The sequence below is a fragment of the Lolium rigidum genome, chromosome 7, assembly GCF_022539505.1.
Source record: "Lolium rigidum isolate FL_2022 chromosome 7, APGP_CSIRO_Lrig_0.1, whole genome shotgun sequence".
Classification (NCBI taxonomy): Eukaryota; Viridiplantae; Streptophyta; class Magnoliopsida; order Poales; family Poaceae; genus Lolium; species Lolium rigidum.
The window spans coordinates 325,070,317-325,096,758 of record NC_061514.1 but is presented as its reverse complement, the minus strand read 5'-3'; the positions used below and the strand labels follow the sequence as shown (position 1 = coordinate 325,096,758).

The following is a 26,442-nucleotide window of genomic DNA, read 5'->3' as shown; positions in this document are numbered from 1 at the left end:
CGCGCGGCGCCTCCGGATCTCCGCGATGCGGGCGCGGCCGGAGCCCGAGATGGGCGGCACCGGAACCCGATCCGGGCTCGAGGTGCCGCCCGGTGGTGAGGTGCACGTCCCCTCACCGCATTGGGACGCCGGCGTCCCAGAACATCTGCGCCACCGCTACGGTGATGTAGATCCGGTCGCGGCTGGGAGGAGCCGGCGGCCCCATGTCGAATGCCGCCGGCGCGATTCGCTGGCTGCTGCCGGCCTCGTGGTCGTTCATGGACGGGAGGAACTCCCGCTTCGGGGCCATGGCGGCGCGGAAGCTCTAGGTCGCTCGTGCGTGTGGCCGGAGTGGAGAGTGGGGACCGGATAGGGACGAGCCCCTCCTCCCCCGGCCCACATTTAATAGGACCAGGGCACCGACACCGGGCCGGCCCACGTGGACCGGGGGCGACACGCGAGGACGTCGCGTGCCATCCGCGGCCACGCAAACCCGTCCCAGATTTAGGCCGGGTTTGCGTTCCGGACGCCGCGGCCATCCGCATTTGCGGTGCGTCGCCGCTGGACCGTGTTTTTATCTAACTGGACCCATCCGAATGCGCGGGCGCGGGATGGATCGCCGTACGGAGATGCCCTGAGGATTTGCCCTTCACCTTCTTCTTCACTTGGGACATTGAGGATTTTCCCTTTCCGTTTGACAGATTGGGCCCGCGTGCAATGTCTACTTTGCCCTCCCGTCTGACCAATCGAGCGACCGAACCACCTCGTCCTCGTGTGTCGTCTCCATCTCCATCCCCGACTCCGTCTCCCCGAAACCGCCGCCGGCGGTGCCATCCGCCGGCGGCTATCTTCGGCTGCGGCTCGCCGCCGTTCTTCTTGTTCCCCTGCTTCTTACCCGGCCTGTTCCCCTGCTCTCCCCGACGGCTGTGGCCACATCGCCGGACACCTTCTTGTCAGCAGATACTCACAAAATAGTCCTCTTGTCAGCTGGCTCCTCTTCTCTTCGCCGATGGATCTCCTCTCCGCCGCCTACGGCGCCACCTCAGAGGACGAAGCCGACGGCACCCCAGCTTCCAGCCGGGTCGACGCCGGCCTCCCCTCCGTTGCCCCACCACCCCCAAAGCGGCCTCGGTGGGGGCCTACCCCGTACCCGCCGCCTCCTCCTCTCCCGACCCTGCAGCCCCAACCAGCGCCGCCGCTGGCCGCCTCCGTCAGCGGAAGGTACGTCTCCAAGAGGGAGCGCGCCCTCCTGGCCGCGTCGCAGGCCCCCACGGGCTCCGAGGCACCGCTTCCGCCGCCGATGGCTCCCGGTGAGGACTCTTGACCCTTCGTGTCAGACATTGCACAATCTTGATAAGTCGTTCTAGGTTCCCGGTTCCCGTTAGGTTGGAAGCTGAAATATCCGGAAATGTGCCGGAACCAAAAAATTAAGTTAGATTCTTTTGATGGTCTACATCAACATAAAATTGGGTGCCACTCGTCCCTGCTTGTAATAGTGGACTTTCTAGCAGCGACTTGATCATGCCTATTCGGACACCGGTAATGGTTGAACTTGAATCTGTGTGGCGAGTTAAAATCTGTGAATAGTTAATTGCTGTATAAGGAAACCCAAGTCTTGTGTTGCCCCTGGTAGCGATACTTACCTCTCATGCTAATATTTGCCTCTCGTGATGAACTGGTGATGACTCAGTGTGTTAAGACACACATGTACTTTAGTTTTATTTTCTTAAACAGCATTTATGTTCCTTGCTCATGTGCTCTGTGCTTTTTATTACAGTTCCGGGATCTCTCACCGATTCAAATATTCGGCCTGACATTTTGCGATCTTTACGATGCCAACCGAAGTCTGGATCAACCAACAGTTTACCTTTGAAGCTCTCAGTGTCTTTGACTGGTCACACTAAAGCTGTCAATTGTGTGGATTGGTCACCGAGTCATGGTCGGTAATTATTCTGACATACTATACTTTACTTCGCTTTTTTTGCTTTTACGAATAAACAAACTTACAAGTATTGCAATGTAACCTGTAAGTGTTCTCTAGAGTTATGCATTCGCTTTTTGAGAAAATTCATTATCATTGATATTCAGTTTTTGGTTCATCATGACATGGTTATGTTATGACCGATTGGGTCTGCTAACATGATACAAGTATGGTATGTTAACTAGTAAATAAATCACACGTGACACATGTCCTGATATTGACATCATTACTGAAGTTAATCATACCTTGCAAAGTGTTACCTAGAAATATCACCCTCGAGACTAGACACACCATATTATCCCATTTTCATCCCGCTCAAGGAACAAAGTTTGAAGTATTCTTGTTCTGTAAAGTATCCCTGTAGAAAAGTATGTGAAGTATATATGTCAATGCTGTGTTGCTTAACTCAAATATATATTAATATTCTTTGTTATGTCATCATGTTACCGTGTCTCCCTCTTAATGACTGCCACTAGACGTGATTTATGAGATGGGTTGATGATAAATTCCACCTTTAAGTTAGTAAATTGTGTAGGTGTGCTGCAAAAGATGTCATCTACACAATTCTAAGATAATGCTGCTCGGTTTTCATTGTATTCAGTAAGAATATTATTGTCAGCAGATACTCACAAAAAAGAAAATTCACAGGACATCTTCTTGCTTCGGCTGGAATGGACCATACAGTACACATATGGAACGTATGGAACAATGGGAATACTTCTGCTCGAGTATTAAAACATCATGCTGCTGCTGTAAAGGATGTGAGGTGGTCCTACCATCAGCCCGTGTTACTCTCTGGAGGGTTTGATTGTTCCTCACGACTAGTTGATGCTGAGGTGGGAAAAGAAATCAGGGTATTCAAGGAGGATCAACCTGTGGAGGTCATCAAGTTTAATCCAAGCAACTCCAATCTCTTCCTTTCTGGTGGGTCCAAGGGTTCTCTTAGACTCTGGGATATTCGAACTGGCTTGGCAACTAAAGAGTTCAACAGAAGTCTTGGCACCATCCTTGACCTTGAGTTCAGTGCTGATGGGAAACAGTTTATCTCTTCAACTGACACAACCAGAAGCAATGTTAGTGAGAACACTATAATTGTATGGGATATTCTACGACAAGTTCCTTTATCTAACCAGGTAACAGAATTTTCTGTTAGTTATTAATTTGATATAGCATATTATCTTCCTCTCAATACCTAATGATATTTTCCCCATTTGTATACACACATTCAAGTTGGGCATGCTTAAAGCTCGAAAGAAAGAAAAATGTCCTTATTTAAAATGCGTTGTTATTTACATGTTATATTTGCACCTATCTGACCTGTCAAGTAATTTTCGTATAGCTCATTCCCCTCAATATATGAGGGAAGAAAAACATGTATGTAGCTATTAATATACTATGACACTAATATAGGACTTGAATATTTGATCACAACATATTTCATCAACCGTGATAGTGTTGCAGTAGTATAGTACGTTGAAATGCACAGTTAACACTACATATCTGGTTGGCCAATTTCTCATGATTGTTGAATATCCATTCATTATCCATTTTTGAACATTTTAATATGTATTAAAATTCCTTGTTTGATTTTGTTCGTCCTCCATAGCTAAACTAGGCCTGACTCGTTGCCATGTTCCTATGCTTTCTCTGTTAGTATACATTCTTTATTAACTCTTTTAGTACAAATTTTAGTACTCTAGGGTATGTTTGGATTGCTACTAAAGCATACCCTACCAATGTTTTGGTCATAGCCAAAAGATTGGTTCTTGTTTGGATAGTTGCCAATTTTTTGGTTTGCCAATGCTCCACTACCAACTCTAGTTCATCTTTTTTAGCCAATGTTGGCCAACTTGTGGGCAAGGAATAGCTCAACCAAAATATTGGCTAGCCAAAATTTTAGCAGGGCAATCTTGGGCACAAACCCTAAATTTATGCTATGTAAGTAAGAAAAAAAATCTAAGCTGATGAATTATGGTCAACCAATTCAGCTTACTGTATGCTACTTGCTGTGCGTTACATAGTAATAATAACATAGAATTAAAACCCAGGGAGTTTTGCTGACGTTTTGGCGGAAAAGATGGGAGCAGAGAACACAATGAGTTTTGGGCTGATAACTAGTATGGTATAGATTAGATAGTTGTGCTCATTAAAATACCAAACAGTTGTTCTGTGTGGACTAAAAGTGCCTGTTCCATGTTGATGGATCTTGGATTAGATGGTAAAACCATGTTATTTCAGGGAATGTATTTTGTGAGCTGTCATATGGGACTGAATAATCACACTGCCACTGGACACTAATCACACTTTTTTTATCACAGATTTATACAGAAGCATTCACCTGTCCTTGTGTGAGATATCACCCCTACGAAGCTTCTTTTGTTGCTCAATCCAATGGTAACTACATCGCGATTTTCTCAGCTAGGCCACCATTCAAGTTAAACAGGTATACGCGGTTCGAAGGACATGGGGTATGGGGTTTCCCAATAAAGTGCAGTTTCTCTCTGAGTGGGAGGGAACTTGCATCTGGTTCATCTGATGGTTCTATCTATTTTTATGATTATAAATCATCAAAGCTTCTAAGGAAAATTGAAGCCTTCAAAGAAGCGTGTACCTATGTTGCGTACCACCCTGTAATACCTAATGTGATTGCTTCATGTGGCTGGACTGGTGAGATATCCGTTTTTGAATAAAAAACAATGATTCTTACAGTGCTTCTCCTTCTCCCGGAATCACTAACCAGAGATTCAGACTAATGTGGCCGGACTCGTGAGATATCCGTTTATGTATGAAATAACACTAATTCTTACAGTGCTTCTCCTTCTCCCTGAGTCACTGACCACAGGTTCGGACTAGTGTAGCTGGACTGGTCAGTGGATCTGCTTTTGAATGAAGGGAGAGAAAAGCAATCCTGATCTGATCTAGGGTTTCCGTCCCCTTGTTAGAGATGCGGTGGGACACAGCTCCTCACCAGTGAGAGGATTTCCGTCATTTTAGGAAGTTTCAATGTCTTCTTTTTGATGATGAAGCGGCAGCGACATCCAAACTTAAAATAAGACTCTTCTGCTCTATCCTCACTATAGATGGAGGACATGTGGAGTTGTGTATTCGGCGGATCACCTCGGATCCGGTAGATTTCCGTCTTTGTTGGTTGGTTGGAGGTATGCCTTTTCCAATCTATGATTCTCATCATTGGCTATGGTTGCTTTTGTGTTGATCCTTCAGGGCCTAACACGATGACTTTCCGTTTATCTATTACAGCAAACTCTACTATGATAAGCTTTGTCACGCTCCTAGGACGAGAACGGCGTGACTTTGGCTTGCTCTACTACGATAAGCTTTGTCACGCTCCTAGGGCGAGAACAGCGTGACTTCGACTTGCTCTACTACGATAAGCTTTGCCACGCTCTAGTGATGAAGGGCGAGGACAGGCGTCGCGACTTCGGCTTGCTCGTAGTCATGGCTAGGTAGTCATGTAACCTATTTGTAACTTCTTTTTTTGGGATTATTTGTACTGCCGTTGATTACTGGCAGGTGATTTTCGCAAAAGAAAAGTTAGCTAGCTCTGAATCTGGATAATTGCGACTAAGGAAAGTTAGATAGAATACTCACATGATAATAAGCTAGGCGTGTGCACCCCTTCGATCAACAGTCAAGGATAACCAACTTAATATGAGGCACAACAATACATAGTTCATTTTAAGGGAGTATTGTGCCTTGTGTGATGTCTGTGAAGAATCTTTTGCAACGTTTACCAACGAGTGAACCTTTTCTTACATAGAGGTTCTACAAACTTTGATCTTTTCGGTTTTCAAAAAAACATGAGAAAACCCGTATAAAGCCAGCAGAAAACTTTTTTGCTGATTGCTAGCGTTTATAGGATTATATAACTGATGAGGTTTTGCTCTGCCTTCTGATAGATTGAAAATTATAGCTGATTACTAGCGTTTGTAGCAAAAAGACAAGAAACCCATATAAAGACAGCCACCCCTTGACAAACGAAATTTTTTTGCGTTTGGAAATTGTATGACTAGAAGTCTACAACAGGTAGATATACCTCATCACTCGTCACAGATGTGTCCTACAGGAACTACCGGCTGGTAGGAGTAACTAGCGGTTCAAAACGTTGGCAGGTTGAATCAGTTTAGTAGAAGACCCTGCATAAACTGCAACCTTTTTTACCAAGTATTTTTACAAGAAAAATGACCACAATTTCTTAGTCATGGCATAATATCATGTCATTTGGCTTTACAATCGCATACAAGGTGAAGTTATTATCCGTGCAAAGAGGAGAAAGGGGTCAAGGAATCTTGACGTGCCAAGCGCTCTACACAGTAGAAACACTTTCATGCATATCATTTCAACTTTGGAAAACAAGGAGGGCCAAGGCAGCATCACTCTAGTTCCACCAATGCATCCTAACACGAGAGCCGATAAGTTCAATTAGAGGAGCATACGAGTAACATTTTATGTGGAGAGATAAAAGACTATCCAACAGAATCAACATGGACAAATGAATTTCACAAATGATAATTCTTTGGGGATGAGCAAGAGTAGAACAATTTGATCTACAAAAAATGCAGAATAAAACTACAAAAGACATCTACTCCCAGAGATTAGCAGGTCTCTCAGCAGCTAAGCAGCATGTGGAAACCCAATCTTTTACATTCTAATAGAAAATTGCATCACGAGTCCTTAAGATGGTAAATTACAGTCCCCAAGGAGACATCAGCTAGCTAAAAGCAACCTGCAAGACGCTCAGGTAAATAGTGCGAAACCGCCATGAGCATCTACAATGCGCTTTGAAATGCTAAATCATATGCCTGTGGTCAGAACTTACCGAGTAAGATCAAACTGGCCAGGCAATGATTGTTCCCTTGGTTACACTACATAATCCTAGCCTGCAGACATGATCTTAATGAGAAGGCTGGTGCCAGAGTGCAAGGGTCACTGCAGTTCCCAAGAATCACCAAGCGGCAAGCAGCTTTGGATGCATTTACCGCTAGCTAATCCATCTGTATCATGGTGTTGCTTTCAGCATCTCCCATCTTTAGCTCACAGGAAACTAGTGCCCAGCGAAAAATCACTGAAGTTGGAAAGGATCTGTGAGCGGGTGGTTCCAATCTGCTGTGCAATGTCAAGCTGCTCTTCTAGCGATAACATCTCGTAGCTACAAAAGGAGAGTAAAATGTGGATTAGAAAACAATATAGCGTAATATAGGATTAAAATAGAACAACATTCTACAGTAGCGAAGTTAACAGGCTCTACAATCTAGTGATAAATGGCCAGCTGGAACAGAGTCAGCAGGATTCAGTCACAGGTGCGATTAGTACCTGGTTTCTTACAACAGCTGGGTTAATCTGAGTTTTTACCAATCATATTGATTTTCACAATATGATATTTAAAGCATATGATTTTGGATATATTTAATAAGATTGCATAGAACATAAGAGTCGAATAACAAGTTGTTAATGCAATAAACTGATGTGTGGAAGCTTCACTTACTATGAAAGAAGCTCAAAGTCAATGATGTTATCTGGTCCAGGACGATGTGCCTTCCCGTTAGATTTAAACTGCCTGAATGATTTTGGATTCAGGCCGCACACATGGGAGACAGCATCCACAAGCTTCCTTTGTAAGCTCTGGAGCCGGCGGAATGTCAACTCATCAACAGGTGCGATGCATCCGATGCCACCATCTAGAGTACTAAACAGAAGAGCAAAACGATTTGTCTTCTCAGATGCTATGGGAAGCATCTGCAACCTCAGAAACTTGCTTATATGGGCTCCAACATGAAATTCTGCTCTGGAAAGGAGCTTCTGCCCCTTCCAGCTCTCCACCATTTTGGGAGCATAGTACAAAATCTGCAGATGTAAAGTGCAGTGAGTAATAAGGTGAACAGAGGAAGCATATGCCATATAAGTCAATGAAATAGTATCCCCATTTCTATTAGCAAATGTAGCACACAAGCAACATCAATGTGTCAAATGGTTGATCAACTAACTATTGGCAGCGTAGTTTCGCTGAAATGGAGTACTGCAAAGTGCTCAATCATATCCAGCTAGCTCAAGTAGATGGACTTGAAGTGTCATTTAACACTAGTAACATGATTAATTACTTGATTCCGTACTACCAGTTGATTTTCTGATATCAAGTCGGCCACTAAAAAAAGTTCTGTAGGTTTAGAGTTATTACTTGATACATGTTTACTGTTAAGCCCTGGTAATTGATACTCCTAGTAAAATTACTACTCCCTCCGTCTCACAAAACATGTCGAAGGTTTGTCAAAGTTTGGATGTATCTATTACTATTTAGTGTCTAGATACATCTAAATTTTGATAAACTTTCGACATCTTCGTGGGACGGAGGGAGTACTACCTCTGTCCATAAAAAGATGTCGCAAGTTTTTCTATGAACGGAGGGGGTATTACAGGAGCCAATCTGGCAGTATCAATGCAATTTTGATTTAGTACCATCAAGAACTCAATAGATCACTTGCTGATGGATTTAGCAAGAATGAACATTGAACATAAGCCAGTAATACAAAAGATTATAAGGAAGAAATAACCTGCACATTCTTGTCAGAGTCAGAAACTATAAGGCTCAATGTGCTTCCATCAATTAGGAACTCAGTCGCGAAGCAATCAAGAGATCCAAAGTCCTTTGCAAGCAGAGTCAGCTGAGAACCTTGCTCCTTCCAACTAAGAAAATACACACTTTTATGGATGTCACCGAACAAAACGAAATTTTTGACCTGAAAATTAAAAGAATATCAAAGGACTGCACAATTTTCAGACCACACTGACCAAAAAACCAAGCGTAAATGGCTACTTCGCATGTCGCTTGAAAAATCACCCTACAAACAGGTTGTTACAGCATGCAATAGCTAACTGTAAGGCAACATCAAATACAAGAACAAATATACCATCATAAAGAATATGAAATCAAGACAGTAGGGTAAGGCGTAGTATCCAAAGCTTAAATAGATACAAACTTTACATAAAGACAGCATGTCACTGGACCATATAATTTGCCACCAAATGAATATATGAATCACAGCCCTGAACGAGGCTACAAGTGGTGAAGTCAGGTGGTGACAGAGGAGCTCATGCGCCTGCTCAAGTAAGAGCAGATACATACAGCGTGCCGGCTCTTGAGGAAGAGCGACACAGCATCCCAAAGAACAGAGAGATCACAAGCGGTAAAATTATCCACTGGCAAAAAATCACTTGGGGGACATGGAGGCACGGACCTTCTACATGAGGCTCTGATCAGTTTGTCAGAACAGAAAACACGGCTCAGATATCACATTCGCTCTCCGAAGTGAGAACCACTTGACTGAAATGACTCGTTGAAGTATAATACAGAGGAACTGACAAGCAGAAAAGGTCCAAATCAAACATTCAATTTTGCCCCAAAAAAAACTAGCTCAACCAACACGCCGAAAGTGCATGCAGCAAGCAGAGAGATGGGGGCGCATGCATTCAGATCAAGCGATGGGAGGGCCAGTGAGAAGGTGTAAAACATTCGATTTGAACATTAAACTGTGCACGGCTGTAGAATACATCCATCCATGGTAGACGCTTCTTTTGAGAATTCATAGTGAACTTCTTAAAATGATCTCCACAGAATTTGCTTCAAAACTTGTCCAATTGCACGCGAACTAGCATCACAGCAGAAACTCTATGATGGGGAGACACTAACAAAGTAGGACAACAGAAAACTCCGGGAATTAGCCAAATGCAATATTCATCTACTGGCCGGGTTCCTGTGTGCCACCTAAGCATGGTATTTCAGTTTAGTCTTCCAAGCAGTCAAGAACAGAATAGATTATATGTTCGTGGTTTTGGAGAAGGGACAGATAAATTCACTCCTTATTTGCTTTCCTTAACTAATTTGTTCTTGAAACATTGGAAACAAAAGGATTTCACTTTGTAGGAGGGAGGTTAATTACATAGATAAGCATTTAATGTTCACATTGGACAAAATGATGTCTAGAGAAACCAAAACAAGTAATTAAGCACCCAATTGCGTGCTTAAGGATGTAAAGTGAACCAAAGGTTGTGCAATACTCACAATGTTCAAGCTCACGACATGCAAAGGGGCATCATAGAATGCAACAGCTGTCAATTCAGAACCAGACCATTTGTTCAATGTGATTTTTGGGCCAGAAGCTATCACAAGATGACCTTGAAGCGATGCAACAGCTGATACAGCACCTTTACTCTCTTTTGAGTAGACTTCTGTTACCTGAAATTAATCTCTACATGTTAAAAAATAATACAGCGGTAATTTAGATGTAAGTAGGAAACATTTTCACATGATTGGCAGTTCTCCCGTGCAATACCATATTTTGAGAATTTTCACTTTTCGTGAAAGAGAACAGAAGCACCCGTCCTCTAGCAGCTACGTCCTCCCCTTGGACATAAGCAGTCCCGATTGCCATCAGGGTTTCATTTTCCTTGGTGGTTGTGTTCTGAAGTCAAAATGCATAACCTTTTGGTGAGTAATAAGTACATATGGACATTTGGTCATCAGATTTTGGGCCCAAACAAACTTTAAGACCAAATATAGAAGGTAGCAAAGATGAAGATAGAGCATGTGGCTACTCAATCTGTCTGATCTTTGTTTAAGCAAAGACTAATAACTGAACTGGAACGAGCTGAACTAGCTTGAAGTGTGGAAGGAGAAAAGAAGTACATACATGTAATGTAACAATGCGCACAGTCAGAGCATTTTCAAATGATTGCATTGGAATAGTGGACCTTGTCTCCCAACGTCCACCAGGTTTCTCCAACTCCAAAACGCGAACCTCGAATTCCTCAACAGTATAAGTCTTTTGGAGGTCATCAGCACTTGTAGCATCGTTATCCATGTGTTGAACCAATTCTTGATCAGCCATAATAGAAAGCACTTGATTTAAGGGGCGCACAACCTGCAAGAAACATAAATTACATATCTTGAAAAGGTAAGTGTGCATATTTTGTTATTTGATACTGCCAGGTAAGTGCAATCAAAGATGGCAACAACAAAACAACGTTATCAATTATCAATGAAGTAGCAGGTGCATACTACTTACAGGAATAGACACAATAAGTGGATACAGGGACTGTTCTGCATAATATGTGACCTGATGTGGGGTACCATGCAAAGGTACCTGCAAAGTGCAATATGTGAAAAGACTGCAAATAATCGTAGAGATACAACTTATGTGTAGTTGTGTACATAAAAACAAAATTTACCTTCTGAACAGGCCAGTAGTTGTCATAGTTATACGCTGAGGGCAATTGGCATATCTTCAGAAAACCCTACAGAGGCACGAAAAAATCATCAATCCAAAAATTCTAATAAGTTGTGAGAACGATAAAATATCCAGATAAATCTTTACCAGTGATGTAACATATATAAGTCCATGAAAACAATTTACGTTGTGGAGAACAGTGAAAGCTTCAATGGGACCATCACATAACTGCAAAACGGAATAAGCTTAAGACAGGATGGCTCCATTGACAAGAAGTAAATATAGGAATACTTGAAGTTGCATACAAATGCAGTGTATTGCTAGATTTCGAGATGCATAATATACCATAAAAGATTTGGATGTTGTAAGAAAGACCACACCAAGTCATGTCAATTTGGCATTATCAGCTTAAGTGTGATGAGTTGTGGACACATCTCATCATGCAGATAACAAATTGCGAATATATTTTTTCAGAGCAAAGGAAAATAGCGAATATATAAATTAGCTTCCTACAAAAAAAAAAAGTGATGATAGTGTATGCGGTCATTTAAATCTTTGGAGAACTTGAAATGTTGAAACATTTCAATATCATCTATGGCTGTGTTTGACATTGCAGTGGCTTTTCAGAAGCAGTGGTTTAATTATCCTTCCATATATTGAAGTTGGTACTTACTAGAAAGACTCTTTCAATTAGATGTACCAGCAAAATCTTGCTGGAAAAGTAGAAAATTCCGAACTGACTTGATTCCACAGTTCAGTACATCACACTTACGCAACCACAAACTAAGCCTAATTGGAGAACTACACTCTTTCTCAAAGTGTTGTGTCATAACACTAACAGCGATTAGAGAACTAGAGGCATCTACTTGAATAACTTCATGTGATATTGTTTTCGAAATTTTATTCAGACTCAGATTTAAAAACTATACATTTCAGCATGCAAAGGAATTAAATTAGTGTGAAATACTTGTAAACAAGCATGGAATCATAGAATGAAGCAAAGAAAGAGATCGAATACAAGACAGCAAAATACTTCAGCTTAACAACAACATACCTGTGGATGCACCCGAAGTCGTTGTCGACAAACCATAACCCAGACTGGCTTCGTGCCACTAAGAAACAATCCCTCATAACCTCCAATATTGTTAAAAATCGTGATTCTTGGTCGTGCAAGATTTGATATGTCTTCGCGTGACGGGAAGTCAACAGAAACCCGGTGAAATCTCAAATTTCTTAGTCTCGTGTCACTGGTGTTGCCAACATCCGCAGAACCATCAGGTGAAAATGAATTAGCTTTCATATTGCCTTCCAAGCCTTCATAGCAATAAGCATGGTAACACAACAATGTCCCATCATTCAACAAGCCAAAAAGGAATGGGCGACTGAACTGACCAGACCATCTATTCATTGCAAGCTCAACTATCCGAATGTTATTTGCTGCTTCTTTCTTCAGAGAAACCTTAGTGGCATCCGGTCCTTTTGCACCATCAACCAGAAGTGACTCGCCAGAGAAGAAACTTTCCACAGAGAAAACACATCTGAAGGTAGGCACTTCGAATATTTCTAGTTTACCACTTTCATAGCAAACGATACAGTATATATCAGACTGATCCTGAGATGAACTACCACTACCATCAATCGCCTCTGTAATGCCACTAGATAGCCATGAATCACTACGCGTTTTTCTCAGCCATGGCTCGGGGCCTCTGTCACGATAAAGTGTGCATGCAGATATTCTTTCACTTGAGCTTGTGAAAATACTGGGAGCATTGATGGAAAGAGCACAAGTAGACTGATCTGAAACAGGCAATAAACAGATGTATTTAGTTTTTTTTTCATGATTGGAGATAATACAAGTCAGAAAATAAGATGTAGTAGTCAACTTTTTTGTTAACTGGGCATGATTTTTATGGTGGTCATAGGATGGGAAGCCTGGCAGCAAGAGATGCGACTTGATGAGAAACCACACCCCAAGGGCTGGGAGGAACTACGAAGAAGAGAACCGGAAATTATATTGGTTTATTCTTGCTTGATAATTCCTCAATGGCATATCCTTTATACTGGAAAAGGCTGATACCATAAGAGTACTCCCTCCGTTACATATTAATTCACGCTGAGGGAGTACGAAACGAACAAACCAGACCGCTAGATGAAAGGAAATTACTGAAAAGGATATATAGGTCCTAGCTCAACTAGATACCTAAAGCATGACTACTGCTTCCTAGATTGGGCATGGCCCATGGGAGATGACTTGCATAACATAGGCCAAATAAATTAAATGATTGTCTTAGCTTTGACCTATTAGTAGAGACTCAGGATCATGGGGGCGAAAATCAGGCTATTCTATGGAAGGGGGGTACCTAGCATGATGATGTAAAAAATCTTCTAGTACTAAAAAGAGAACATCACACATGTGACAGTTCATAACGAAAATATGAGGTTTTAAGGAGGGGCAGTAATTCATATATGGTCTCTTTATCTATGAAGTATCAACATGATCTTCACAAAGCATCATTCTGCATTGCCTGAGAACTGAGATTAGCCTTTTTATTCCATCCAGACCTCACCAGATCACAGGTTTGGCGCTGAAATAAGGATTTAAAATAGATACTTCCCTTTTACAGACATGTTAAAATAGCTGAATACACAACTTTATAAATAGTTTAACTAATGAGAGAGCTTTGCTAGTATTGAACGTCCTGAAAACCATGCATGTTACTTTTCCTATAAAGCCATATGAAGCTAGATGAGTAATTTGCACCACTCCCCTCTTATTTAGTCGCTACTATGATCTCTGCAAAAACAATTGTTTTGGAGCTAAGCTTTTCACACTGCTGACAAATTTGGCCCAGTTTATGACTGGCCAAGTTTAAAATTTCGAAGTTTGACTAAATTTTGAAGTAGACCACACCCAAAAAGCATGAAATCAAAGCATGCTACAGTAGTGGATATACTATACCCCCAACAAGAAGTTGAATAGTTCCGTCAACCATTTTCAAAAGAACATATGGATCTGCGATGGAAGAAGATGCCACTCCAAGAGGCTCAGAACTTGACGACGACGATTCTGAAGAATGCGCGGTAAAGTTTAGCTCTTGCGTCATGAAAGAACCATCAAGCACACGAGCACCTGTGGCATATACCTGTATGACACGCCGCCTGCAAAGATGCAAACAGTATAAGAATGAAAAGAACTACTAAATAATAATCCTGCACTGTGACAAACATAATTCAAAACTAAATCACGAAACATCTCTATCCATTGTTATAGAAAGATGCCAAACATTAGCTCTCCAGGCTCCAAACTGGCTTAAATCTAACCCGCTACTATGCTGGTCACGCAAACGTAGCAACTAGCATGCATTCGTCCTCACTTCACATAAAAAGGTTAACTGGGAGTGGCAGCCTTCCAAAACATGGGTATATAATGCTGATGCTCTACCTTGCTAAGCAATGTGGGACTATTACTTATGCATGCTATTTTCATGGTCTGCGCATCGGTGTGAGCTCAACTAGGCTGGTTGTCAGTTTGCCACACAAGACCTGTATTACATGTGTCTGATGGTATAAATAACTACTCCCTCCGATCCAAAAAAAAAAAAGTGTGAGAACTTAGGAGTACAAAATTTCTGACACTTTTTATGGATCGGAGGGAGAAAATAATATAAGTAATAGTGACTGACTTTAGACGTTTACAGTTTACATGCTTTAAGATTTGAGAAAGATTTTCATGGAGTAAGGAAGCATTTCCGTTGATGTTTAGCTTTATCACATGAGAGGAAACCTTCCAATCAGTCTTCAATATAGAATTACTTTGAGTAAATAAATGCAATGACAAACTAGACGCCTCAAGAGTTTGAGCAGGCTTTAGTAGTTCATGCAGCCCAGGCAACAAATCACCATCAGCATGTCATTGGGCTGTGCTGACCTGGCTGGCTCATGCAGACCAGGCATCCAATTCCCCAAGATACATGCAACCCAGTCAGTATGTCTTGATTGTGTACATTACTATAAGGCTACTGATGATCTAATACACTGTGCAAATTATGTCAATGTGTTGTGATGTATACATGTCAGCAGCAGATAATGGCAACCCTGTATAGGATAGTGTATAAATTTAGAAAAAAAGTAATCATCAGCATACCTTCCAAACAAATTACCAGCAGCAATGGTTGCCCCTTGAACATAATAGTCAACTGTTTCAGTGACTTCCCCTAGATCATCACCTGTCTCGAGTACCTTGCATAACATAAGTACAGACAATTCAGTGAGAACATACGTTAAAAGAAAACTATGCACAGCTGAGAGAAACTTACAAAATCTGGTACAAGCACAGCCCCCCCCCCCCCCAAGGTATGTGACAAACTAACCCAATGAGGTTTATAACCAGGTGGCGAACCCCCTAACTATTGCAAAACCGTTCAAATAGGCTCCGGTGGTGGTTTTGGAGGGTGGTAGCGTATTGATGTCGATTGGTTGCCAACATGGAATGCCACATCAATGTGGACCCAAATTGCCATAAGTTCCTTCTACCTCTCCTCTCTCTCTCCCTCTCTCTCTCTCTCTCATACTGGAACACATGGCAACTTCAAAAATACCTTTCCCATTTGCCTTCAGACCCTGCTTGGAATGTAGGTTTAATATCCTGGCCTGTTTTGTTGTGCCCACAAACAACGGACGGATTTGGAGCGGGGCCTCAGCAGGTCCATGAAGTTTTCCGGGTCTGCTGTGTACTAAACGCACATGCAAAAAAGCGGTACGGCAGAAAATAAGACAAAACATGATTCCGGGAACAGATACGACACCTAATTTTTATGCCCGTTTCGCTAAAAAAAAGCAGAAACAGGCAGGGCCTCATGATTTTTAGTGAACTGGGATTCTGGTTTACTAGGATCAGACGGCTTGTCCTATTTTGAAACTAGTCCTGATGTGCTCTATAGCCATGAATCATTTTTAGAATTTTTGAAGCTTTTAGTAATGGGAGCGGTTAGCTTCCATGCAAAATGCTATGTTTAGTTCCACGTGACACACTGATAAAAAATATCATAAGCATTTAAGTTCAGAATACATGTGCAAGTAAATGGAACCAAAAATCAAATTTATGTTACCATTGTCCGGCTCTCCAGACTTATTATCAGATATGCATGATATTCATTATCTTCAGTGGTATGTCCACGGGAGCTTTTATAGTAGACTGTCCAAATACCTCTGCAACTTGGTAATTCCACCTACACAAGTAAAGAACAAATGTAAGTAAAGATAAAGTAACATGAAATTTCAATGAAAATAATGAGAAACAACATTGTGACATAGATCTCAACTGAATACCACTAAAAGGCATGGGATTTAAGGTGAAATCTGCTGTTCAAGTTCTTCAAAATGCATTGATGGAATTGCTAAGAGTCTGAGTTGAACAAGATATGACCCAGTGGTAACACTCTCCTATGTTAATAGTGATTGTCATTCGATATGCTCCCATATATTTACTTATTTTTGGATAGTCGCACAAAATTAGCATCACATCCCACCAGGTTCAATGTAAAAGTACGGCAGATTAACACAATGTCCCATTAGCATCACAGCAAGAGTCTGAACTTCTGTGATTGTCTATGGCAATATTACCTTTCCCGCAAACATCTACTACCTCCATCCAAAAATAAATGTCTTAGTTTTGTCTATATACAGATGTATCTAGACACATCTTAGTTGTAGATACATTCGTATCTAGAAAAAGTTGAGACACTTATTTTTGGACGGGGGGAGTACCAAATTAGCAATAAGCACGTGTTTTGAATCACCATTTACCATACTATGTTACTGTGCGTAGTACAATGTTTAAAGTGGCACAGTCTGATCTATCTCATGCCTAAAGTCCAAAATAATATGCCACCAAACAGATAGAGGTCCAACAATATGTGCTGATCGGCTATCAGAAAGCCAACAGATCACAGTGATATCAGATGAGCAAAGAAATCAAATAACATAGTAAAGCATTGACTTATATCCAAAAGAATGAGAACATGTACCGGGATGAAAAAAAGGAAGAAAATGCACCTCAGTGATTAAATCAGGGCGAATAGATTGTTGAAGCACAGAAAGTGCTCCATTCTTTCCATGACCAGAACAGCACACCTAAAATAGAGTTAATAATGTTACAACGAGAGTAGCTGATATGGAGAAACTAGGGTCACATATAATGAGTTAACGGTACTGAACATTCATGCAGGATGTGCAATTTCAATAGCATATATTGAGAAACATTGGAAAGTAACACACAAAGTAAAGACACAAAATCAAATATTCTGATGATAAACCCGTTCCTCAATTATGTTCTATTACTCCCTCCGTTCCTTTTTATAATGCCTATAGATTTTTAGCATTTGTTTCAGAATATAAGGTTGTAGCTTGACTTTTTTTTCAATTACCCCCTCTACCGGTCAGCTCCCACACGACATGCATGAAAAAAATCCATACAAAAGGGAAACAATTAATTGAGATTCCTAATGCATGACCCCAACGATTTCTTAGATTTAGGAAACATTGTTTTTCTTTCCTTAAGAACCTGGTTGCACATATATGGAGAGTCAACCAGAGAGATTTGTGAGATTTGTTATGTTAATTTAGGAAGTTATCGATTCCCTCATCTTACTCTGATCTTAAATCTTTAAGCCAGGGGCTCTTATGTAAAGAATACTCTTGCGCTAATTTCCGTGCCAAAAAACTATAGGCACTATAGAATGGAACAGAGGGAGTACATTTTTTCCCATGCGTTCCACTGCTTGTCAGGGTTCAATCTACCCATTCTTCGACTTCCTTATTATTTATTAATATTTTCTTGATCCCAACATCATATGAGATTGTAAATTCTTAATAGAACCACATAAGAGGCTAGTACTTAACTACTGATACAATAAACCATCAGGCAAGCAGGATTTGGGTCCTTAGTTGTAATACGTAGAGGTTCTCCAAATAACAAATAGGCAACATGCATATGCACCAACAAAAGCTTGTATAACTCGAACAAGATAGACCTAATTATAACAAAAGACAGGTGAAGTCCCATGCAACTGACCAACTCATAATTGCTTTGCTTCGCATTTCCTGTCGCATTGGGATCTGCATTGGCTCTTAAACCATATGCAAAATCTTTCAGAGGACCAACATTGATCAACGAATCTCTCACAATGTATGAGATTTTCTGTAAAGTAAAAGTGAAACAAATCAGTGACACAAAAGAAAAAATAGCAAGCAACCACCATACTGTGCGCCGTAAATTCATCATGCATACTTCAAGAAAACAGTAAATGGAAGTTGTAACTAACAGGGGGATACATAAAGGATATTTATAATTCTACACACAACATGATTTAGCACTACAGAGTTACATATAAAACAGATTACCATGCAACCGAAAGTAACATTCAGACCTGTGCTGACTCTAGACTGTTTGGCAACATACTATTCTGAAAAGAAAGTTCCTCAACACTGGTTACATCCTGTAAAACGTCAGAAGGGACCCTCTTTAGGCGCTTTGAAAATGGGAGGTCACCTTCAATATCAGCAGACCGCTGCGCAAGTAGATCACCATATATCAGCAACCAAATGAAGGAAAGAATGATCATATAAATTTGCGAAATGAGTGCACTGGTTAGTTTTGTTTCAACATCAGTTGTATGCAATATCTCAAAAACAATCACACATTCCATATAACAACCGTATACTAGTTTTATGCAGAATGAAGAAAGTGAGCATGTAGAGACAACCCAAAGTTGTGGTTCCACATGCTAGTAGTACTGTGGGAGAAGTGAACTCACCACCAACTCAAAATTTCATACAGTAAATATATATATATAGGATAAATTTATCAATAATTAACTAAACATATGCGGAAAGCTCGTTTTCATCGAGCACATCGGAGTATCAATGTTTTGGACCCCATTTTGAACGTATCAACAGTACTTGAGTGTCACATTAAGTCAAATCCTGTAGAATGTGTGCTTGGTTGTGCAATGGACTGAGAAATTACATTGGCAGAGGCCTGCCATACCCCAGTATTACAAAAGGAGGAAAACTCGGTCAAGATACAAAAAAAAAAAAAAAAAAAAAAAAAAAAAAAACTGGCTTGGTTCTTGGTTCTCTCAAAAATCTAGCAGTTCATCTGGTTGTTTTCACTTTTCAAGACCTAATGTATTTAACATATTTGAAGCAAAACAAGCCTGCGTCGCCCATGGTTTTGCACTTTTCCAGTTTAACCGAAGGTCTGATCGGTTTTAGCAACTACACTTAAAACATTAGGTAGAAAGCCATTACAAAATCAAACATAGCCCATGTACAGCACATACGAAAAGTAGTTCTTGCACATAACACATAGAAGGAGTCTCAGAACATACGTCGTCTGACAGATCTGGTAACACAGATGCTGGCAAGCCACAGGAAAATTGCACAAGAAGGCTGTCTCCCAGACGGCTACCGAGGAAGAAGAATGAACTTCCAATAGTCGTAACACCCTGCAGACAAATGGATCAATAACATAAGAGAAAACCCTTGGGTTGGTAATTAACAAATATAAAAAAGGCATATAAGCACAACAAGTGTGTAGGTAGGTAACCAACCGAACTGATGACAGATGCTTTTGACTTCATTAGATCTAATCTATGCACAGTTCTGCAAAAAATATAAAGCAGATGATGAGATGATGTTCAACTCTGGCATGATAAAATCTAGAACAGTTGCACAAATAATAGGACAGACAATGATATGTATAATTATCATACCTCCCATCATAGACTACTGTAAGTAACAGCATTTCTCCAGTCTTTGTCGAGAACATTACAATGTCATTGGATAACCACGTCGCTTTAGCTGCATCAAGCTCCACATGGAAATTTATTTTAGGAATTTCTGGGCTGCAAAGTTGGCAAAGGAACATAAGGTTGCCAGCTTTGGCATATACTGGATGGGGAAGAACTAAGGTATATGAATATATGGTACTGCTTGGGGCCACTAAATGCACTATATTCCGCAGCGCCTATCCAGCTGAAATATTCAGGATTAAGAGAACCATGGAAAAACTAGGTATGTCCTTTCATCTGCTAATGTTTAAAAGCTGATTTCTCCAGTTTTGACAACCAAGGCTCCAATATCCAATGATGGAGAAATGCTTTAGCAAGCTGTGTCTGTTAATACCGGTATTTCTTGAACAACAGATGGAGATGGAGGTTCGAACAGTCCACAAGTGTGCATATATGACATTCATTAGCAAGCAATGGTGGATGGCTATGCCAGACAGCTTAAGCATATAAGAAGCACCACAAGGCAGGTTTAAGAGCTGAAACTTGTTTTTCTCGGACAAGCTTTAACTTAGTTGTTAGCCACATACTCCCTCCGTTCTGATTTAGTCTACATTCTAGCAAAAATGAGATAAATTAGTGTTGTATTTATTAGTACTACTTAGATATGTGAACAACCAATCCAAGCTACATTGAAAATAGCAGCGTCCAATAAAGAGAGAAAAACCACTTCGTTTTCAGTGCTATTGTTGACTGAAAACTAGAACGTAGATTATTTCAGAACAAATTTTAGAGCTAGAATGTAGACTATTTCAGAACGGAGGGAGTATAAACCAAAATGTATGTTATGCAGGCATGCAATCAACAACCAAGCAAGTTACTGAAAATTCACTTTCAAATCCACCCAATGGACATCTTCGATAGATCAGGTATTCAGGTGGGCTCAATATGTTGCCTGTTGGATTTAACCTATATCAAAAAGGGAGTCACAAATAGTACCTGCCATCTGTCTGTGATGAGAAATTGTTGAGGGCAAGGGAACAAGAAGTGGACTGCAACAACAACAAAACTTAAAGTTCAATAACTCAGGATCAGCAAATGAAAAATAAAGTAAGCAAATCCACCATGTGTATTTAGAGGGACCAAACCTGACTATGATAATGGATTGAATTTGCACAGACCACAAGAACACCGCTAATAGGTGGAGGGACAGAAAGAATTTGGTACGCATCATGCGGTAGGTTCTGAAAGCAAAAAATCACCAATGTAATTTAAACTGAAAGAAATATATTGCACAGCAGACAGAAAATGCCAAACATACAATCAATGTTACACCTCACTATGTTACAAAAAAATATTAATGAACGAACATACTACCTCCATCCCGCAAAAGAAGTCTTATTAAATTTTGTAAGAAGTCTAACCATGCTAAGTTTGACTAAGTTTTTAGAAAAAGTTATTGAGGATTATAATATATAAATGTAATATGAAAATATATTTAATAATGTATCTAATAAGAATAATTCGATGTTGTAGAGGTTGACAATTTTTTCTTGAAGTTTGGTCAAACTTTACATTGTTTGATTTTTGACAAAATTTATACGCCTTCTTTTACGGGACAGTGGGAGTAGAAATCGATGTGGAACACTGGAAGATGCAGAAGGCAGGAAATGTCAAAGGTTACAATCAATTTTATATACTTACAGTAGCAGACCATATCATGGGGTGTTGCTTCAATGTCATGCTTATACTAAATGCAGATATCATACATGTGTGGTGCTTTGATGCGATACGCCCAGCCCATGTAGGCTCTCGCTCATGTAGTATGACCAATACAGGCTCAATATAACCTGAAGAAATCATAAGAGAAAAATGGTATGAATGCCACTGTTTCACATTTGAATTATAAATGAAGTGAACAAGCACTAGTATGATATTTCACTAGAGGCTGTTTTGGATCAAACAAGTGAATTACGAATAAAGGACTAGGACCGAAAAGAAGGGTTTCAGGTGGTTCGTGCTCAACATGCAAAGGCAGAACACATTTTTGGAGTTATCCCTACAATAAACAGAACCATGTGAAAAATTCTACTCCTAAGAACGTGAGATGATAGTAATAACTATATCCTAGCATGAAATAAGGACCCTAAGAACGTGTGGGAATGTGTGAATTCCCTCCAAAATCCTTTCATTCAAACAGGCCTTTGTTTTAGTTGATTTTAACAATAGAGAAGATTATTTAAGAACTTTAAGCCCTAGTATTAGACATGTTAACGACTTTTTATGCATTTGGTGTCCTCCATAGATATGTAGAGCACAGACTACAACACCAGCTAATGTTCTACAATCTACACTGAAGATTCCATACTAACAATTATGAGTGTAATTGATGTGATAGATAATTTAATGGTTTAGCAAGGAATGCAACAATTTGTTACGCTACCTTCTATGCTGGTAATGCAACTAGGTTGAAAATATTTATTTAGTCCTCATTGTGTAAATAAAAAAGTTCAGGCTACCTACTTATTCATTGTGAGATTCATCCCGCTAATAAGTAGTGTAACACACAAGACACAGCTATACGATGGTGATTAAGCTGTGAAATGAAAAATAGCACTCAGATATGATAATTAGAACGAATAGTTAAAACTCAAAAGACAACTGAAATTCATGACAGGAGCCTCTCGTGGGAGAATAAATCTGAACATAATGGCAGTGTGAACTATTGAATACATATTTGAAAGTGATTTTAAGGCAAGTTTCAAAAGCCTGACAGAAAATATGCCACTAAACCCTAGTGGCATACGTATGCACTGAAGTCCAGCAGAATTTATAAAATCACAGAAGTTAATACTGAAAAATATAGGATGTGCAACCAATCTATATGCAATGAGAGATCTTATCTCACCATGTACAAATGTAAAATCTTTGACATGACTCGTATCTAAAGCACGTAGGTCAATCGAATATGATGACTCAATACGGACAGCAGTAGAACTCAGTGCACGTGTAGGTTCATCTTCTCCTACTAAGCTCTGCCCGACCTAAGTATACAAAGCCAGAAGTTACAAATCAATATGCGCAATGTAGGAGTGTAGAGAATAATAATATATTGGTAATTCTACTGGCCAGAAAAAGAAATCATGGTGCACCGAACTCGAACTTTAAATAATGAATCCAAAATCTAGAAACAAGTTAATGAGATGATAGGAACCTCCTGCTACTAGAGAAAAATGACAAAAGGGAACAAAAGACAGAAAAAATAACAAAACTATGCACTTGACGAAATGAGATGAGTCGGAATATAACCTGGGCAGCTTTCAGAATGGTCATTTGTTGTCCATAAACAAGTGCAGCCCCACATCTGCCTAGCGGATCGGCTTTTATGTCAGGACCCCAGGCAAATGATTCCCTGCCTCTTTTCAGATGCTGCCATTCTGGGCCCTCAAAGCAATGCATTGAGCTGAAATATCAAGAGCAGTAATCTGATAAGGTGGCGTGGCATTTGTAGCAAGGGCAAGACAGCAAACCAGCTTCAGTAAAAAAAAAAGAATTGTAGGGTTCTTTTGATACCCAGGATTCGAAATTGAGAGATGGTATTTTCATGCCACCTTGAATCCCACAGGATGGCAAGGTTGTTAGAGAAATAGATAAATCGAGTGAATGGAAATAACCAACAAACAAAGGGAATGGGGATGCTGTAGTTCAACCATGACAGCCTCTTGATCGTGTAATGCTGTAATACCTACTGTATTAACTAGACTGTACTAAGGAGATACTTTTTCCTAATAATTCACAACTATTGTGCCTAGTGCTCTTGTGGTTGCAAAGTTTTCCGAGTGCCAAAACTACATTTTTTACATACGTTTTTCTGTTCAGCTATGGCAAACGAGAAAGCTACAGCCTCAATAATCATCAAATATTTATCAATTACTATGAAAAAACTAAGAAAACAGAGTGCATACCTAGTCCGCAGGCCATGGACGGCGTCATCGAATTCCAAACAAGTTATCTTGGCATCTCTGAAAGCAAGCGCAATGGAGTCTCTCCTGTTCTCCGCCCCATCCGACAAGATGGCCATCGACTCAACGTTCCCATGCAGCCTGCGTGCGCCATTCAGAGAGTTAGTCGACTGAAAGTCTGAAACTAGCACAAGCTCCAATTCCTGAAATCCAGACGGGGAGGTAAATGCGGCACCTGTAGTGGCACACCAGCTCCAGGCGAGCCCCCGAGATCCCGTCGAACACGGCGGCGGATGAGGAGGACGGCTGCGCGGTATCGTCGGCGGCCGCCTCCGCCCGCACGGCGTAGACCTCCAGCACGTTGGCGGCGGCCACGACGAGGTTGGGGGTCGGCCCCGCGCGCCTCGGCCGCCTGGCTGAGTCGACGTCGCCCTCGGGCCCGGAGGCCGCCGGCGCCGTGGAGAAGGCGGCGGCGTCGGAGGGGCAGTGGGTGATGAAGCCGGCGGCGCAGTGGTCGATGCCCGTGGGGCAGTGCATCGCCTTGTACGCCGCGTAGCTCATCTTGGCGGTGGCGGAGGTGGGGAGCAAGCTAGGGTTTTGGAGCGTGGTTTCGAAGGTTCAGTAGGAAGAGGCGCCGCGAAGACGACGGAGGGGGAGGGGAGGAGGACAGCACCAGATTTGTTCAGTCAAAGCCCTAACTTCTTTTTTTTTTTTTTTGAAAAAATCAAAGTCCTAACTTCAGTTTGGCACCTAACCCCTGTTTGGTTGCACAGAATTTGCCTCGGAATTGAATTGGCAATGAAATACCAAATCAACGTTGCGAATGGAATACCAGAAATATTGTTTGGATGTGCACGGTATTCATCTGTAGAATCAACGCTGTGAATGGAATTCTAAATCCTGTTTGGATGTACATTGTGTGGAATTGAATCGAAGAGTCGATGTACGGTGTCTGCTGCGCGGCGTTGACGGAAGTCTGCAAGGATGCGCCGGTGGTGGGGAAGATGGGGTGGTGGCGGAGGGCTTGTCGCTGGCGACGGTGGTTGTCGGCGGCGCGGGGTCCGGCAGTCGGCGGCGGCGGCGCGGAGAGGGCTGCAGCGACGGTAGGTTGAGCGCGAGGTTGTGCGTGAGGTTGGGGGTGACTACCCCTTCGCTCGATTCAGAGTCATTTCAGAGGTCTGGACCTCGGAATTGGCGGGCCGAAAAATTACACGCGTGGGTGGGCTGCTCGGAATTGAGCCCGAATTCCACGCCCCCAATTCTGAGCGCAAACAAACAGCAGAATTGGCCTATTTGGACCTCAATTCCAATTTCGAGCTCCAATTCCGTGCAACCAAACACTGCTAAGAGCTTCTCCAGTCGCGTCCCCCAAAGCGTCCCCAAAGGGATTTAGGGGACGCCGGTCAAAAAAACGTTCCAGTCGCATGCCCCAAAGGCCGCTTCGATCCGGACGTCCCTCAAATATTGTCCGACGTCCCTAGCCCATCCCATGTGTATAGAGGCTCCATTAGGGACGCCGGACACGACTTTTACACTTGCTTTTTGTTTGGAGGTCGTGTTTGGGGGACGTGGCTAGGAAAGAGACCTCCTCCAAACGAAAATTTCGTCCGGACGTCCCCCAAACGACTAATCCGGCGCTATTGCCGGACGTCGTTTGGGGGATGCGACTGGAGATGCTCTAAGAGCATTCTAATAGAGACTGAACTCACCCAAACTGAAAACTGGTTGATTTTGGCACTCACGGGGAATAGAAACCGTAAATATGAACTGAAAAAATAAAATAAAATTTTCGCGGGAGAATTCATTGATGAGCACATATTAGGACGATAGTTGTTGCTCCGATTGAGCATCAAACTTTACATAATTTGTACTACAAACATAAAATTAACTTAAATCCACCATCGCGCGACCTAATTTCACCAAAACTCGGCCCCGAGGGCCTCTACGCGCGGCAGCGGAGGGGGTGGCGGAGGAAGGCGAGGCGGCGAATGGTCTCGAGCTTCTACTCCAAGTCGAGCTCGACGATCTCAAGCTTCATGCGGCGGACGCGTGCCTCCCGGCGCGCCGTCTCGTACTCGTGGACCTGGCGAATGGCGTCGGCCTCCTCCCGGCGGAATCGTGCTCGCGCCTCCGCCTCGGACACGGCCGTGACCTGCGCGATCAAGGCCTCCTCCTCCTGGTCGTCGTGGACGTAGTGATATGGGCATGAAGGCCATTGTGAAGCCCAATTTCAGGACTCCACCAGCCTAGTTATCTTATTTTATGTAATGGTCATATATGAGTCAATTAGGGTTTTTAACAAGTCGAGTTAGTTTTGGTTTGGGCCTATCCAAACCAAGTTAGGCAAGCCCACAAGGGCTTGGCCGGCCACCCCCTCATATAAGGGCTGGCACGGCTAGGGTTTAGGGATAGACAAGTTTAGGTTAAAACTATTGCGTGTGTTCACGTGTATCATCCCTCCTGATGTACGGCGCTACCGTTTATCTAGTTCG

The 26,442-nt window shown here is 41.8% G+C and overlaps 2 protein-coding genes across 2 annotated transcripts; one reads left to right on the top strand and one right to left on the bottom strand.

The window, feature by feature from the left end:
• Positions 1-794: 794 nt before the first annotated feature.
• On the top strand, positions 795-4,666 carry LOC124675935 (WD repeat-containing protein 25-like). The gene is made up of 4 exons (XM_047212018.1): positions 795-1,289; positions 1,757-1,918; positions 2,609-3,093; positions 4,279-4,666. The coding sequence occupies exons 1-4, from the start codon at positions 989-991 to the stop codon at positions 4,648-4,650; spliced, it is 1,320 nt and encodes a 439-aa protein (XP_047067974.1). The 5' UTR covers positions 795-988; the 3' UTR covers positions 4,651-4,666.
• Positions 4,667-6,501: 1,835 nt separating this feature from the next.
• LOC124674186 (probable cleavage and polyadenylation specificity factor subunit 1) lies at positions 6,502-24,526 on the bottom strand. Its single transcript, XM_047210223.1, has 26 exons — positions 24,186-24,526; positions 23,954-24,091; positions 23,298-23,451; positions 22,897-23,032; positions 21,693-21,838; positions 21,137-21,232; positions 20,988-21,040; positions 19,974-20,105; positions 19,812-19,863; positions 19,590-19,706; positions 18,627-18,767; positions 18,272-18,397; positions 17,254-17,331; positions 16,308-16,427; positions 15,344-15,438; positions 14,159-14,358; positions 12,254-12,996; positions 11,347-11,427; positions 11,201-11,266; positions 11,038-11,115; positions 10,663-10,893; positions 10,306-10,434; positions 10,035-10,208; positions 8,527-8,712; positions 7,464-7,822; positions 6,502-7,127 (listed from the first exon to the last, which is right to left on the bottom strand). The coding sequence occupies exons 1-26, from the start codon at positions 24,509-24,511 to the stop codon at positions 7,013-7,015; spliced, it is 4,272 nt and encodes a 1,423-aa protein (XP_047066179.1). The 5' UTR covers positions 24,512-24,526; the 3' UTR covers positions 6,502-7,012.
• Between the last annotated feature and the right edge of the window lie 1,916 nt (positions 24,527-26,442).

Excerpts from the sequence above, each read along its gene's own strand:
- LOC124675935 (XM_047212018.1), top strand. The coding sequence starts at position 989 with ATGGATCTCCTCTCCGCCGCCTACGGCGCCACCTCAGAGGACGAAGCC. Across the intron at positions 1,290-1,756 it reads TCCGCCGCCGATGGCTCCCG|TTCCGGGATCTCTCACCGAT; the intron begins GTGAGGACTCTT and ends TTTTTATTACAG. Across the intron at positions 1,919-2,608 it reads GGATTGGTCACCGAGTCATG|GACATCTTCTTGCTTCGGCT; the intron begins GTCGGTAATTAT and ends GAAAATTCACAG.
- LOC124674186 (XM_047210223.1), bottom strand. The coding sequence starts at position 24,511 with ATGAGCTACGCGGCGTACAAGGCGATGCACTGCCCCACGGGCATCGAC. Across the intron at positions 20,106-20,987 it reads TCATCACAGACAGATGGCAG|CCCAGAAATTCCTAAAATAA; the intron begins GTACTATTTGTG and ends CCAACTTTGCAG. Across the intron at positions 16,428-17,253 it reads GCCCTGATTTAATCACTGAG|GTGGAATTACCAAGTTGCAG; the intron begins GTGCATTTTCTT and ends TTACTTGTGTAG.